The sequence below is a fragment of the Phragmites australis genome, chromosome 10 (genome assembly GCF_958298935.1).
Source record: "Phragmites australis chromosome 10, lpPhrAust1.1, whole genome shotgun sequence".
NCBI classification, from domain to species: domain Eukaryota; kingdom Viridiplantae; phylum Streptophyta; class Magnoliopsida; order Poales; family Poaceae; genus Phragmites; species Phragmites australis.
This window is the reverse complement of record NC_084930.1, coordinates 13,254,268-13,268,820: the sequence shown is the minus strand read 5'-3', so window position 1 is coordinate 13,268,820 and position 14,553 is coordinate 13,254,268. Positions and strand designations below refer to the sequence as shown.

At 43.7% G+C, this 14,553-nt stretch overlaps 1 protein-coding gene across 1 annotated transcript; it reads right to left on the bottom strand.

Annotated features, from left to right (window-relative positions):
- Window positions 1–9,899: 9,899 nt before the first annotated feature.
- LOC133883716 (CBL-interacting protein kinase 25-like) lies at window positions 9,900–11,714 on the bottom strand. The gene has a single exon (XM_062323131.1). It carries the CDS (start codon window positions 11,604–11,606, stop codon window positions 10,110–10,112), a length of 1,497 nt encoding a protein of 498 aa, XP_062179115.1. The 5' UTR covers window positions 11,607–11,714; the 3' UTR covers window positions 9,900–10,109.
- Window positions 11,715–14,553: the final 2,839 nt, after the last annotated feature.

The window sequence follows — 14,553 nt, the reverse complement described above, 5'->3', positions numbered from 1 at the left end:
GATAACTCTTACACACCACCAAGGTGTGCGCTAGGAATCCACTACAACGCCTTTACAATGCCCCGTCTCAACACATGTCTACCCGCTAAGGTTTCACTGCCACGTGCTTCAACCTTAAGAATGGGAGCCACCTCTTGCGCCTTTTGGATCCCAAAACATCATCCATTCACCGCTTTTCTGCTCGGTCTACACTATGCTGAGAGTAAGCAAATTACTTGGCTAGACTCATCCCATACTAGGCTTGTGGTTGTACAATAAACACAGAAAGGTCACCCTATGAATCGGTCCTTAGATTTGAGCAAGGCTACCACTTTACAAACCATACATCCTACTACGTGCTCAAATCCCTATACCATGTTGCTACAAAACATGTGTAAAACTAGGATAAAAATGATCAAGAACACAACTTGCCTTCACTGAACCCAGTTGAATATTCAAAATCTTGATCTTGCAATCCTTCTAGCTCCTCGAAAATATTAGCGTCTACTCGCAACATACGCAGAAAAACAACAACATGTAAACACCTAGATGCAAGAATAACCAAATATCACACAACAAATATAATCATCACAAGAATACACTATTCCGGACAATTCGGCGAAAGAACGAATGGAAGGCATCCATCCCCTTGCCAAGGGGATGCCCACTAATAGAACAAGTCCTAATAAGGAGTATAAACTCCTTCTTAGTACACTAAGAGAACTGGTACTGTTAAGGAGTAGATTTCTACTCCTTATTAGTACACTAATAGAACTCGTAGTATTAAGAAGTTTACACTCCTTAATACTACTTAGGTCAACTAATAGAACTATAGGGCCCCCGGACCGAGGGCTCTGTTCTCTCTACTCTACTGCCCGGAAGTCAAAGTGTTTAGCAACCACCCTTATTTTTAGAGGCTCAAAGACGAGTTCTTTGAACAAAGCAAAAGAACCCATGTGTCTCGGATGAAGTCTACCCTCTTTTTTTTTTGCCGGGAAGATCGTTCCAATCCGTTAATTTCTTTAGTAAGGAGGTCAAGGTATAAGATCAATCAGAAGCAGCGAGATAAAGCACGGATATTGGAGTTGATGAGTATCTTGAAGAACGATGGCACTAGATCGGGAAAGATGAATGACCAATGAGGACAAGACAATGGGGGGAGTTGGTAATAGAGAATCCTCCCTTTACTAGAAATCCATTTCTTCCACAAAGCTCCTGTGACCTAACCATCTAGATAGAAGCCTCGCTCGATCCACTCTCATTTAAATGATGTGATTGGGCCATACCAACCTTCACTTAGTCTTTATATAAGATTGCTCCGTATCTTCAAGGATTGGGTGGAGGTGGCGTAAAAAGGAAGGAAAAAGGAATTTAAAATTCATCCCTTACCACAGAATCATTGGGTCGAAGCAAAATCCTTGCTAATTCGACAAGGATTGTATTCTTTAATTATTTCTCTATTTTTATTACTTAATTTACAAATTTCAAAAAAAATTATTCTATTGGATTGGATTCGTTAGCTTCGGTGAACTCGGCTATTGCGGAAAGTGCACTTCAATAATACTGTGAAAGACTTCTCGATTCACTAGAATTGTGCTTCTTCCGCCTCTCATTTGAGTGCCTTGAGGAGTCGGGAAGCACACAAGAAGTTTACGAGAGAGGTACTTGAGCTGCCATCTTATCCTTTGTTGCTCAAGTCTATAACCTTTCTTGCCAGGGGAATGTAATTGTCGATACCTCGATTTGATCGAGGGCAGATAAATCGTTATCCCACGAGAGAACACTTTTTATAGCAGACTTAAACGTTTAAGTACAATTCAACCTATAAGGATAGATAAATATAGGTGAGCGTTTGATAGACTTACTTGAAAGGCCGATGGTAAAGCTGGGGCAGATTTTGAGTTGACTAGTTCGCTAAGGGCGAGATTGGAAAGAGTGGACACTCAGCATAGACGCCCAGCTTTATTAAGAAAGCCATTGGAACCTCATAGGCTACCGAGTTAGGAGATTCATTTTATTTATTACTTTGACAAAGGCTAGTTCCCGTGGACTAAGTCAGTTAACCGTAAGGAAACATATAGATAATGACTGGTCCACGAGTCAAAACGGATCTACAGTTTACAAGTTATGATTTTCTAAAGATGAAAACAAGACTAAAAAGATTATCTACAGATGAAATTGTGTTGCTAGGAATTTTCTAGGATTTTCCCAAAGCCATCTATGATTTTCTGGGATTTTTCTAGAATTTTCTAGCATTTATTTGAATTATAAAACTTTTTAAAACTCTTAAACCCGATTAAATAATCCTATAAAAAATTATTAAACACTTTTAGAAATTAACTACCTAATTATTATTAATTTTTAGTATTATTTTCTCATTGGAAAACTATTTATTGCGCAATATTTAACTACTATGACGTCATCAAAGCAATTAAAACATTTAAAAAGAAAAACAAATACTGACTGGGCTGCTGACTGAGTATTAGGGCTGACGTGGCATGACACGTAAGCAAAATCGCTGATGCGGCTGGCTGAGATTATGTGGGACACGTGGTGCGCTACTGTTGGTTGGAGAAAGGGTATGATAGATTCTAATCTGGACCCTCGGCTGTGGATTAGATGGCTGACACGTCTTGGCGCTCGGTTTCGGCAGACAGAGGGTGACGATGTCTCTCCCGTGGCGGTGCATGGCCGGATGCTCGCTAGAACGGCGCTCCAGTGAACTAAACTCTATGGTGAGCGGCAGATAAGGTTTGGGGCAGCACGGGGAACTCACCTAGGGCATGTGTCGGTGTTGGAGATGCTCCAGTGAGGCTGGCGACAGCGACGGGTGGCGCAAAGCTTTGGAGCTCATCAGAGATGCATTTTGGGTGTCAATTTCTTCTCGGTGAGTTCGGCAAAAGCTTCGCAATGATCTAAGGAAGCTCTAGGGTCGCATATTTATAGTCGGGCAGCTACCACATCTCCAATTCTATTCGGATTTGAATAGAGAGGCGGTGGAAGCTCAAATGCGATTCTAAGGATTCAAATGAGCTCGAGTCTCTATCTTTGCCAAAAGTTTGCGCATAGCTATGGGATTCTTCCTCCTTTTACTCTGTAGCTTATCTCCAACACAATCCTGCAAATTTGATTGAGAGCTTGTGCGCCTGGCAGACTCTCTTGCCCGTTCTTCACGGTTTTGGCTCGGGCTTTGGCAAAATTGGCACAAGCTTGAGCTTCAAGATGTTTTGGCGATCTCGTTGAGTGGTTGGGTGGTTGATCTCCATCTTGGACACGATGATATCTTCACAGCGACAGCGGGCTTGCTGCTGCTACGTGAGCTGAATCAGAGAAGAGAGGGAGATAGCGGTGGGCTGGCTCGGCTGGGCGGTGTAGTCGAGTGGACCGATCAGAGAGGGGAAAAGTGAGTAGGGGAGGGATCGGCTTCGATTCATTTATCTCTAAAGGCTTTTCTATTCTTCCTCATGTATATACCCATGTATATATATACATACAAGGTATATATTACACATATATAGCTCACATACCCAAGCAATCAAATATACACATATATATCTACAAACATTCTTTTTATAGAAAAATAGCCCTCAATGTATATGTGTATTTATACACATAACACACATACTGACGTATATGTATATATGTATAAAGCACATAGACACACTTAGGGATTTATTTAATTTTGCAAAGCTCTTTTTAACTTCTTTTGAAAATAAGTTTTTATTTTCTTGATTTTAAGAATTTGGGCTATTACAGCTATGGGGGAAGAGAAGACTAGAGGAAATCCGGATGGATGAAGATCTCCATGGAGGACATCTATAGAGAGAGCATGATATGCGCCACAAGCTTCAATGAAACTTTGCTGCTCAAGGTGAGTAAGGGGGCTCGTGTACCCACAAGAAAGATTAGCTCCACCACTGTGGCCATGGTGGCTGGAGGGAGCATATGGTGACTCGAGACCACAGTTTGGCCAAGGAGGCTGTGGATCTGGAGCTAGAGACCACATATCTAAAGGTGGTTATGGGGGTACACGGGGTAAACAAGAGGGAAGGTAAGAAGGGAGATTTGCAGATTGGCAGCAGGGCAGCCAACACTAGTGGGGTGCTAAGCGCCAATGATCCAAAGGTAAACACCCCAAAATGACCACCTTGTAGAGAAAATTAGGTGCTTCAAATGACAACAAGATGGCCATGATCAGGCGGACTGCACCAATGAACTAGTTTGTTACAAATGTAACAAACTGGCCACATGGCGGTGAATTGTGTTACTGGGTTTGGCAAGACCAGGAAGATCAAGATGTACGGATTCGCCACACAAAACCATGGCTTGTACTCTATGCACATCCAATAGAGAAAGCGCAGGTGTTCCAAACTTCTAGACTACTGTTTGTCCTCAAGGGTGAGGCAACAGTGGAGAAGATTGAAATAGAACTGAAGCACCTCATTGATTCCAAATGGGACTGGAAGGTGAGGAAGCTTGATGAAAAGAAATTCATGGTAGTGTTCCCTAACAAGGAATCCTTAACAACCTTCACAAGGTTTAATTCTGTTGAATTGGCCTTACACAATCTGAAGGTCAAGATCAGTAAGTATGAGAAGAACCTAGATGTTACTGATGTGCTGAAATCCACTTGGATCAAAATTTATGAAATCTTTGCCTTTTCTAAACATGTGGAATCAGTCAAGGAGATCACATCCTTAGTGGTTGAGCCCTTGGTGGTAGATGAACTCAACCTTTTAAAGAATGATCCAATCAGAGTTAAGGTCTTGTGCAAAGATCCTCACAAGATCAGGAGTTTTATTGAAATCTTCTTTAATGGGAATGCGCATCTGATCAGATACATCATGGAATGCTTTAGTGACAAGACCCCAATAGGAGACACCCCAGCAAGCCAGATGAAGATGATGACAAAGGGTCAGATGATGATGTTTTGTCTGATTTTGCTGAAGAAGCTAGTCATGGTGACTTGGCAAAGAAAGATATGGAAACTAAGGATAAGATATATCAAGCAATAACTCACAAACCAATGGAAAAAGGGAAGCAAGTGCCAGGGGGGCTATACCTCCAGAAAACTGCTAGGAAATCACTCCCCTTGCATCATTTGATCCAATTATGGGAGAACTTAAAGTTTATAGTGAAGTGGAGGTGGGAGAGAGCCATAAGGAGTACCCCTCTCTATCCAAAGCTTAATTGAGACAGGGGATAAGCCCCTAGTAGCTTATTCTGCCATGGAGGTAGTTCATCACTCCCCTTTAGACTTAGCTTTATCTTTCTTCGATCAGGTTACAAAAGCAGACTGCTACATGGGAGAACAACACAATCTTGGAGCAGGACAGTTGGAGGTTCAGCTCAAGAAGGAATGTTAATATGACACTGAAGCCAACCCCCCCCCCCCCAAATGATTTCCATGTTTCTGATGGAATGTTGCCTATTCATAATCAGAAAGGCCCCCACCTAATCCATGCCAATTCCTGGCCAAACTGTCACTCCCACAAGACATTAATACTGAGCATCTTCATGTGAGTTAGGAGATTCACACATCTGATGAACTATAGCCAACTGAGCCTATGGCAGAGGAGGAGGACAACTTTGAGAATCCCTCACTTGTTAGCACTAGGACTGAGGATGATGACAACTCCCAAGGATGGGTGTTTGTCCCTAAAAAAAAGATCAGAATTCCCAAGAAAAAAGACCCAACTATTGCCACCAAAGCAAGCTCCAGGATCTCCAGAGATGGCATACCAATTCAAGCAAAAGCTATGAAGAGAGCTCAGCAAAAGAACTCAACTGTAGGTACTTCTTTATCACCTAACTAGTTCACTATTCTGAATAACTCCTCTAATACTTGTATTGCTAATGTCATCCATGAGTTAGATTTAGTGGCTGATAATATTAATACTCAAATTGATGCCTTTAAAATTGATGAAGTAGCTAGGGCTAGGATTGCAGAGGCAAATTATAAAGCCTTCCTGTAAAAATAAAGTGAGTAGGAAGCCTCAAGAGTGGAGGGCCTAGAAGAAGATATGACCATGGAGGTCATCGACAACTCTGTTAGAGATCTTGATAATCCTAACTCTGGAGCCCACAAAGAGTGGAGCTATGCACAAAAAGGGGAGAGGCAGACCAAAGAAAAAGAACAAAAGAGGATTCTCTTGTGGAATGCTAGAGAGTTAGGCAAACGAGTAAGGAGAAAACATATAAAGGATTATATCATGTAGGAAAAGCTGGATATCATAGGCATCCAGAAGTTTATGAAGAAGGACTTCACAGCAAAAGAACTTAAGGACATAGCTGGGAATGAAAACCTTGTTTGGAGTGTCCTCTCTACTCATGGTCACTCTAGAGGTATCCTTGTTGGGGTCAAGGATGACTTGTTGGAAGTGGAGCAGACTATGGTGCACCAATACTGTATTCAGTAATTGTGAGGATGAGAACCACCAATCTCAGATGGGAATTCATCACAGTATATAGCCCAAATACTTCCAAAGACTTCATCTGTGAATTGAAAAGGATCTGTGACAAGGTGTCACTACCTCTTCTTCTAGGAGGGGACTTCAACCTTATTAGGTAGGCTTAGGACAAAAACACTAAGAACATAGATAACAACTTGATGAACCTCTTCAAAGGTTTTATTTGGAAATTTCACTTAAGAGAAGTGAAAAGAGCTGGAGCTAAATACACTTGGACTAATAAACAACTAACCCCAATAATGGTGAATCTGGATAGATTTCTTATGTCCAGTAAGTAGGAATAACATTTTCCCTTATGTCATGCATGGAGCTTGACCAGGGTTGGCTCTGATCAAAACTCTATTTGTTTGGATTCAGGGCAATCTAGGGTGCAGAGATGTAAGTATTTCAACTTTGAGAGACAGTGGCTCCTAGTTGATAGCTTCAAAGAGAGTGTCCATCAAAGGTGGTTGGAGAAGAATGGAGAAGACCTGTTAATGGTTGTTCTATGGATAAATGGAATGGTAGTCTATGTGACATTAGGCAGTTTATGAGTGGTTGGCATATACATCATATTGGTGAACAAAATAAAAATAAGCATGATATGTTAGCTCAGCTTCCTATGTTGAATAATAAAGCAGACTTTGAAGGGCTGGCCATGGAGGAATGAGAGTTTAGATATAAGTTAGAGGAAAGCCTTGAGAAAATTCTTTCCATGGAGGAGATTTTCTAGAAAAAGAAAGGTGGAAAGACATTGATTAAAGAGGGGGACGGCAACACTAGATTTTTTCATCTGTTTGCCAATGGGAGGAGGAGGAAGAACCTGATCATGTCTATGGAAACTGATTAAGGTGAAATCAATTCACAAGAGGAGATTAGGGATCATGTTTATGAATTCTACAAAAACCTCTTTGGATCTGAATCCAAAGGTGGGATGAGGCTTGGTGATTCTTTCTAGGACAACCATAACAGCCTGCCACCTGATGTCAAAGATACCTTGATCCAACCTTTTTCTACACAAGAGATTGAGGAGGCCTTTAGGCGAATGAAAGAAGATTCTGCACCAGGGCTTAATGGGTTTACTGCTACCTTCTTTAGAGTCTTCTGGGACTATGTCAAGGAGGACATCTTTGACATGTTTCTTGTCCTTCATGCTGCGAACCTAGATTTGAAAAGAGTCAACTATGGTGTTATAACATTAATTCCTAAGGTCAAGGAGGAAAACACCATCAAACAATATAGACCTATCTGCGTAGTCAATATTGACTAAAAAGGTTTCACTAAGGTCCTTAACAACAGACTGACGCCAGTAGCCAAAAAGGTTATAGGCCTATGTCAAACAACCTTCATCAAGGGTAGAAACATATTAGAAGGGTGGTGATCCTTCATGAAGTCATACATGAACTAAGAAGAACTAGGCAACAGGGGGTGTTGGTGAAAATAGACTTTGAAAAGGCATATGAAAGGGTCAAATGGGATTATCTAGAGGAAGTAATGAAAGGGAAAGGGTTCCCTCCCATGTGGATTGACTGGGTTATTCAGTCTATCAAGGGGGGCAGAGTTTGCATAAATATTAATAGTCAAATGGGACCATACTTTAGAACTTACAAGGGCTTAAAGCAAGGAGACCCCTATCCCCCTTTCTTTTCAATATTGCAGTAGATGCTTTAGGTGCCTTGATGGTCAAAGTTTCAAACAAGGACCTGCTTAGGGGGTGATTGACTATCTCATTCTAGGTGGGATCACTCGTATTCAATATGCTGATGACACAATCTTGATGATTGATGGGTCTAATAGATCTATCCTCAATCTTAAAATCATCCTTTACTGCTTTGAATGAATGTCTGAACTTAAGATTAATTTCCACACAAGCGAGGTATTTGGGTTTGGTATGCGGCAAAAGAACAGGAAAGGGTGGCAAACATCCTAATTTGCAAACTGGGACAACTCCTCTTGAATTACTTGAGTATTCTTGTGTCTGAAAACAATTTAGGTGCTACTTTCTCAACTGAGATCCTTCCAAAAATGATCAAAAGGTTAGACCCATGAAAAGGTAAAAATCTGACCTATGAAGACAGATTGACACTGACAAATTTTTGTCTCACTAACTTACCTATGTATACCATGGGGTTTTACCTCGTTCCTAAAGGGGTTCATAGGAAAATAGATACTATTAGGTCTAAATTCTTTTGGAGGGAGGCTGAGGATGTGAACAAATACCATATGGCTAATTGGACTGCCATCTCCAGGCCTAGGGACTATGGGGGCCTTGGTAATTTTTAACACTATGATAATGAATGATTGCCTAATGGTCAAATGGATTTGGAAGATTTCATCTGGCTCTAAGGACATATGGTGTAGGCTACTTCGAGCCAAATACATGCCAGATGGTAATTTGTTTTCATCTAGATAGAGAGGCACCTCTCAGTTTTTGAAGTGCTTACATAAGGTTAAACACTTATACCAATAGGGAGCGGTGTACAAAGTGAATAATGGTAATAAAGTTTCCTTCTGAAGAGATGTGTGGCTTAGAGACACTCCCTTAAAAACTCAGTTTCCTGATCTGTTTAACCTCTGTGCTGACCCTGATGCTATGGTCTCTGATTGTTGGAGTCATAACGAATGGGAGGTGCAGTTCAAAAGGAGTCTGACCACTAACAATTTGCTCCAATGGGAGGAGCTGTTGCACATGGTACAACATGTTCAGCTGAATGCAACATGAAGTGCCTTGGGCTCTAGATAAATCAGGGAAATTTACCACTAAATCTCTATACAGGTTTCTCACCTTTGAAGGGGTGTCTTTCAAGGGGGCAATGACCCTCTAGTCCTACCTCCCTCGAGAAGAGGGGTTGAAAAGAGAGCATGTATTGCTGCTTGTGTAATAGACCTGAAGATGCCAACCACATTTTCTTTGGATGCGTTTTGGCGTAATTCACTTGGAGTGCTCTAAGAGACAATTTTTGTGGGAATGAGTTTCTATCTCGGTAGCCGACTTATGGGCGAGCTGGCTCCCAAGCATATCAAAATCTCTCAAAAGCTAGATCTTTTTCTTTTTGTAGGGGTTGCTTGGGCACTTTGGAGGATACGAAACACCATGGCGATCGAGAAGAAAATATCCTCCTCAGTGAAGATGATAGGGCCAAGGTGAATACAGCAACAACTCAGGCTCGGGAGTGGCTGCGGAGCTTCACCCCAGCTGGGGGTCCAGTTTTTGACATTTATGAAATTTGATTTGGTGCCTTCCCTCAAACATGTAACTGATCGGCCTGTTTATCTATTACTCTATCACTATGATAGGTGTGCATCCTAGTCTGCTGGTATCTCTAGCTATTGCTTTTGTTTTTATTTTTCTTTCCTTCTATATGTTGTGAACCTGTTCATTTACTTTCAATATAAACCAAGGTTTTATTTTTTTAAAAAAAATCAGTGATTACCCGTCGCAGATTGACAACACCAAATCAATCTTAAACATCAGAAAACAACCAGTACACATAACAATAAATTATCTTTTCCAAATGAAATGCATAACGATGAGAAGTGTACATACTACACCTAGCAACGTAACAACAACAGTGCCGTGATAAATTCTTGATCCACCATTAACACTGTCAGAAAACTTAAAACTCGTAGCACTATTAAATTACTGCAGTAAAAGAAAAGATACTTGAGCCGCCCTACCGGTCACTCAGAGTCGCAAGCTACACAGACGCAGTCCTCTCGCAGGCCGTCGACTAGGCCACGCAGGCCGGGCTTGAGCTCATTGCTACAGAACTGCCGGTATGCGGCGATGTCGCCAGCCTTCTTGCACACCTTGACCATGACGAGCTCCGGCGTGATCTCGAAGATTTTGGTGGAGATGAGGAGCGCGCCCCTGAGCCCGTTCCGCGTCTCCTCGATACTCACCTGGTACTCCTTGGTGCGCGCCGTGAAGCTAACGTGCCCGGCAATCTCCTCCAGCTTGGAGATGATCTTGGCCACGGGCGCGGCGGACACGAACCGCATCTGCTCGCCTGGTTCCTCGAACAGCCCGGACAGGTCGAAGCTTGGCGAGGACGCGATGATGTCGAACGCGTTCAGGCTCTTCGGCCGGCGCATGCGCGGGTGGACCTGGATGGCGGCACTGTCCGTTTTCTCGAGCGTGGTCAGCGACGGCGCCGACACCGAGGTGTGCATACGGCTGCCGCTGCCACGGTGCTGCACGCCCGCCACCGGGGAGAACGGATCCTCCGACGACAGAGATGACACGGTCGTGTCGTCGTCCGAGTCGGAGTCGAAGTATCGCTGCTCGGGCTCGCCTGACTTGCCGAGGCTGCGTGGGCGGTCGTCGTTACCGATGTAGAAGTTGATCTCTTTGAAGCCCTTCTTGAACCACGGAGTTTCCTTGATCTGTGGTATGGTGATGCGCTGCGTTGGGTAGGGACAGAGGAGGCGGCGAATGAGGCGGACGAGGCCGGCGCTGAACCACGGCGGGCACTGGTAATCGGAGCGGCAGATCATGTGGTACATGGTATAGATGTCCTTGTGATTGAAGGGCAAGCGGCCGGCCGCGAGCGCGAAGAGCACGACGCCGCAGGCCCATACGTCCGCCTTGGCGCCGTCGTAGCCCCGGCGCGCGAGCACCTCAGGCGCGATGTACATGGGCGTCCCGCAGATGGTGTGGAGGAGCGCATCCTGTCTCGCCGTGTCGGCGAGAGAGGAGAGGCCGAAATCGGCGACCTTGATGTTGCCCTTGTCGTCGACGAGGATGTTCTCGGGCTTGATGTCGCGGTGGTACACCCCAAGCGAGTGGCAGTAGTCGAGCGCCGACACCAGCTGATGGAACACGCGGCGCGCGACGACCTCGCCGACGCCGCGGTCGCTCCGGTGGACAAGGTAGCCGTGGAGCGAGCCGCCGCCGACGAACTCCATGACGACGAAGATGCGCGTCTTGCTTGCCATCACCTCGTGGATTCGCACGACGTTGGGGTGTCGCACGCGGCGCATGATGTCGATCTCGCGCATGATCTGCTGCTGCGCAGCGCCCGTCTTCGCCAGGTGGTCCTTGTCCATCATCTTGATGGCCACCTCCTCCCCCGACTCGACGTTCCGCGCGTGGTACACCTTGGCGAAGCTGCCCTTGCCGAGCAGCTTGCCCAGGTGGTACCGTCCCATCAGAAGGCGCGGCATCGCCTGCACCATACCGCCGTCGATCGCCCTGGCCGCCGCCTGCGGCGAGAGCGATCTGTTCGGGTCAGCGCTGCTGTTTTTCTGTTGGAGTCCAGGCAAAGATGGCGTTGGGCCGGGGAAGGAAGGCCGTTAAATAGTCTGTTGGGGAGGGAGCCGGCGCAGCTAGGGTTAACGGGACGGGGTGGAATCGTAGCCCGAAACGCCAATAACGCAATCGCGTGTTGGGAGCGGTAACACAGCGAACGCTTTCTCACCTGCAAAAACAGGAAGGTCGACCCACACGGCCACACCCACCTTTCCATCCTTCCCCTTCCGTTCGAGTTGACCGCTCTCTTCTTCCTTCGCTCCGGCGCTCCCAGACTCTCCAAGATCGGTGCCCAACGGCCCGCGAGGATGCCTCCGTCGCTCACTTGACGTCGGATCCGCGCGACCTCCCCTTCGGCCGTCGCGACCTACCCGTCGGATTCCCGCTCCGCCACGCCATTCGTGTTGGAGGCAGAGCCACTGCAGGATAATAACTCACTTTTAAGTTTAATTTAATTTCTAGATAAATCATGATAAAAGATGATATATCTTTATTATTATGTAACAAGAATATAAACTAAACATATAAATGACAGAACTACATATCTCTAATATATTCAATAAAATAAACGGCAAGGGTACTGTTCAGCATGATTAAAAGAATATTAATCATAACGAACTGATTAATCATAACGAACGTACTGATCGGAAGCGAGGGATGATGAAGCCCATATGATGACGAAGTAGAAGGCAATGACCAACAGAAAGTAGATTGCGCGAGCAGTTGATGGCTACAAGAAAACAGATCACAAGCAGTCGTGCAGAGCATTTTCAAAAACCTTATTCGTCATCTCCTGGTGCAGGATCTTAAGGATGACGGGTTTTAGAGACCTGCTCTTCCGATCACCGGTTTACGCCAGCATAGCAGGATAGAATAGTCTATCGGTGGCGGCGCAGCAGAGAGAGAGGCAAAACCCTACCATTTTGTATTCTATTATATTGGTTGTGATTGACTGGTGTATATATAGAGAGAACTAATCAACACAGACATGCCACGATTGGTTTATATATATAACCATGTTGATCATTTTCTCACGTAGCAAAAGAATAAAATTGCAAAAAATATAGCACCTGCGAAAACAACTGAGCCCGATTTCAACGGACCATTCACAAAGGTATCGTGTGCCCGGACCCTTTGCACCGTCCCTGGCCCCGGCCCGGCTAGGAGAGGCGAGCGAGCACGTGCGTGTTCTACTACTTTTCTCATCCACACATGCTAAGTGGGTGAAGGAGATAATTTATTTTAAGTTGATCTCCCTCCGCCTCTGTTAACAAGGTGAGACTAATAAAACTACAACTTCCTTTCACATGTTGAGTCTTTGAGATTTATTTGTAATTATACAAAGATAATGGACCAAGCCCATATATCCTAATAATCCATCCACTATCTCTCAAAGTCGTCCCACGGTGATTCTCATGTTCCTAATGCTATTTGATATAGTAGTATTTTGATGGAGGCATGTTAGGGTTGAACATCCACCCAGAGTATTAAGCTATACTCATTTACAACTTGGACAATTAACTATAACTTGAATTGCAACTTTTGTGGAAACAAGTTTCACTTAAAGTCATAACTGATACTTGGCTATTAGTAGACTACCCCTCGGGTGGAGCATATAACTCATACTCCTTAGTCTCTTTACGAGTTTATTAGATGTTGCCCAAGTCTCATAGACTACGACCAAAAGTCAGGCTCATATAGGTGTATTCTTTCCAGAATACCTTGTAGGACAACATCTTCATTAATTAAAGCAAATAGAATACATTAAGACAATAGCCAATGTGCTTTACATATTTTGAGTTGTGTAATACTCTCCTTGATTTAACCAATATCTTGTTCTTCTAAGGTCCTAATTCATGGGGTCTCGGATCATATAGGTCGGGTCACTATGGTATAACTCACAAGGGTCTCATACACATCTCCTTCGATATATTATCTATCACATTTTGTGAAAATCCCTTTATAAATTGATATGCTAGGTTTTTTGACATTTGGATATAATCCAAAGCTATCATACCTGAGTTTCTCTTTACATATCTTGAGAATTTTATGTTGTCTTTAGAATTGTTCACTTTAACAATAACCGTTTAATTATCACAGTTCATAAGGATAGTCGATATCAGTTTTTTAACCACTAGAAAATTCATCAAGAGCTCACGCAGTCATTTTACCTCAACAGTGGTTGTATCTAACACTATGAATTCTGCTTACATGGTTGATCTCATCAATATGGTATGTTTGCAAGACGTCTATGAGATAGCAGCACCGCCAAGAGTGAATACATATACACTTGTGGCCTTAACCTCATTAGCATCGAATATCTAGTTTGAATCACTATAGCCCTCCAGTACTGATGGGTACCTAGTATAATGACGTTCATAATTCATAGGACCTAGCAAGTAGCACATGACTTACTCAAGCGCACATTTTATCATCACTCGTGTTAGAAGTAAACTAGCTCAATTTGCTCACAACAAAGTAAATATCAGGCCTTGTAGCACTAAATAGATACATGAGTGATCCGATTATCTAGTAGTATCTCAATTGATCCGTAGCAATCCTTTTATTCTTTTGAAGTATTAAACTATGATCATAAGTATCAACGATTGGGGAACCACCTATCTTACAAACTTGTAGAGAAGATGCGGATGCTTCGACTAGACGAATTACAGAGTACACAGATGGGTTTTTATACAGATTCAGACCTCTCTTGGGATAATAGCCCTACGCCCTGTTTGACTTTGTATTATTCACTAAGACTATTATGGGGGGGGGGGGGGTAGCCTAGATGGATCTAACCTAGTCAAATAGCTTCCTTGCATATAGTCAAGGGGAGATCTAACTGCGAAAGGCTTGGTGGATGCAAAGCTTCCA

What these genes read in the sequence shown, in the direction of transcription:
- LOC133883716 (XM_062323131.1), bottom strand. Translation starts at nt 11,606, where the DNA reads ATGGTGCAGGCGATGCCGCGCCTTCTGATGGGACGGTACCACCTGGGC.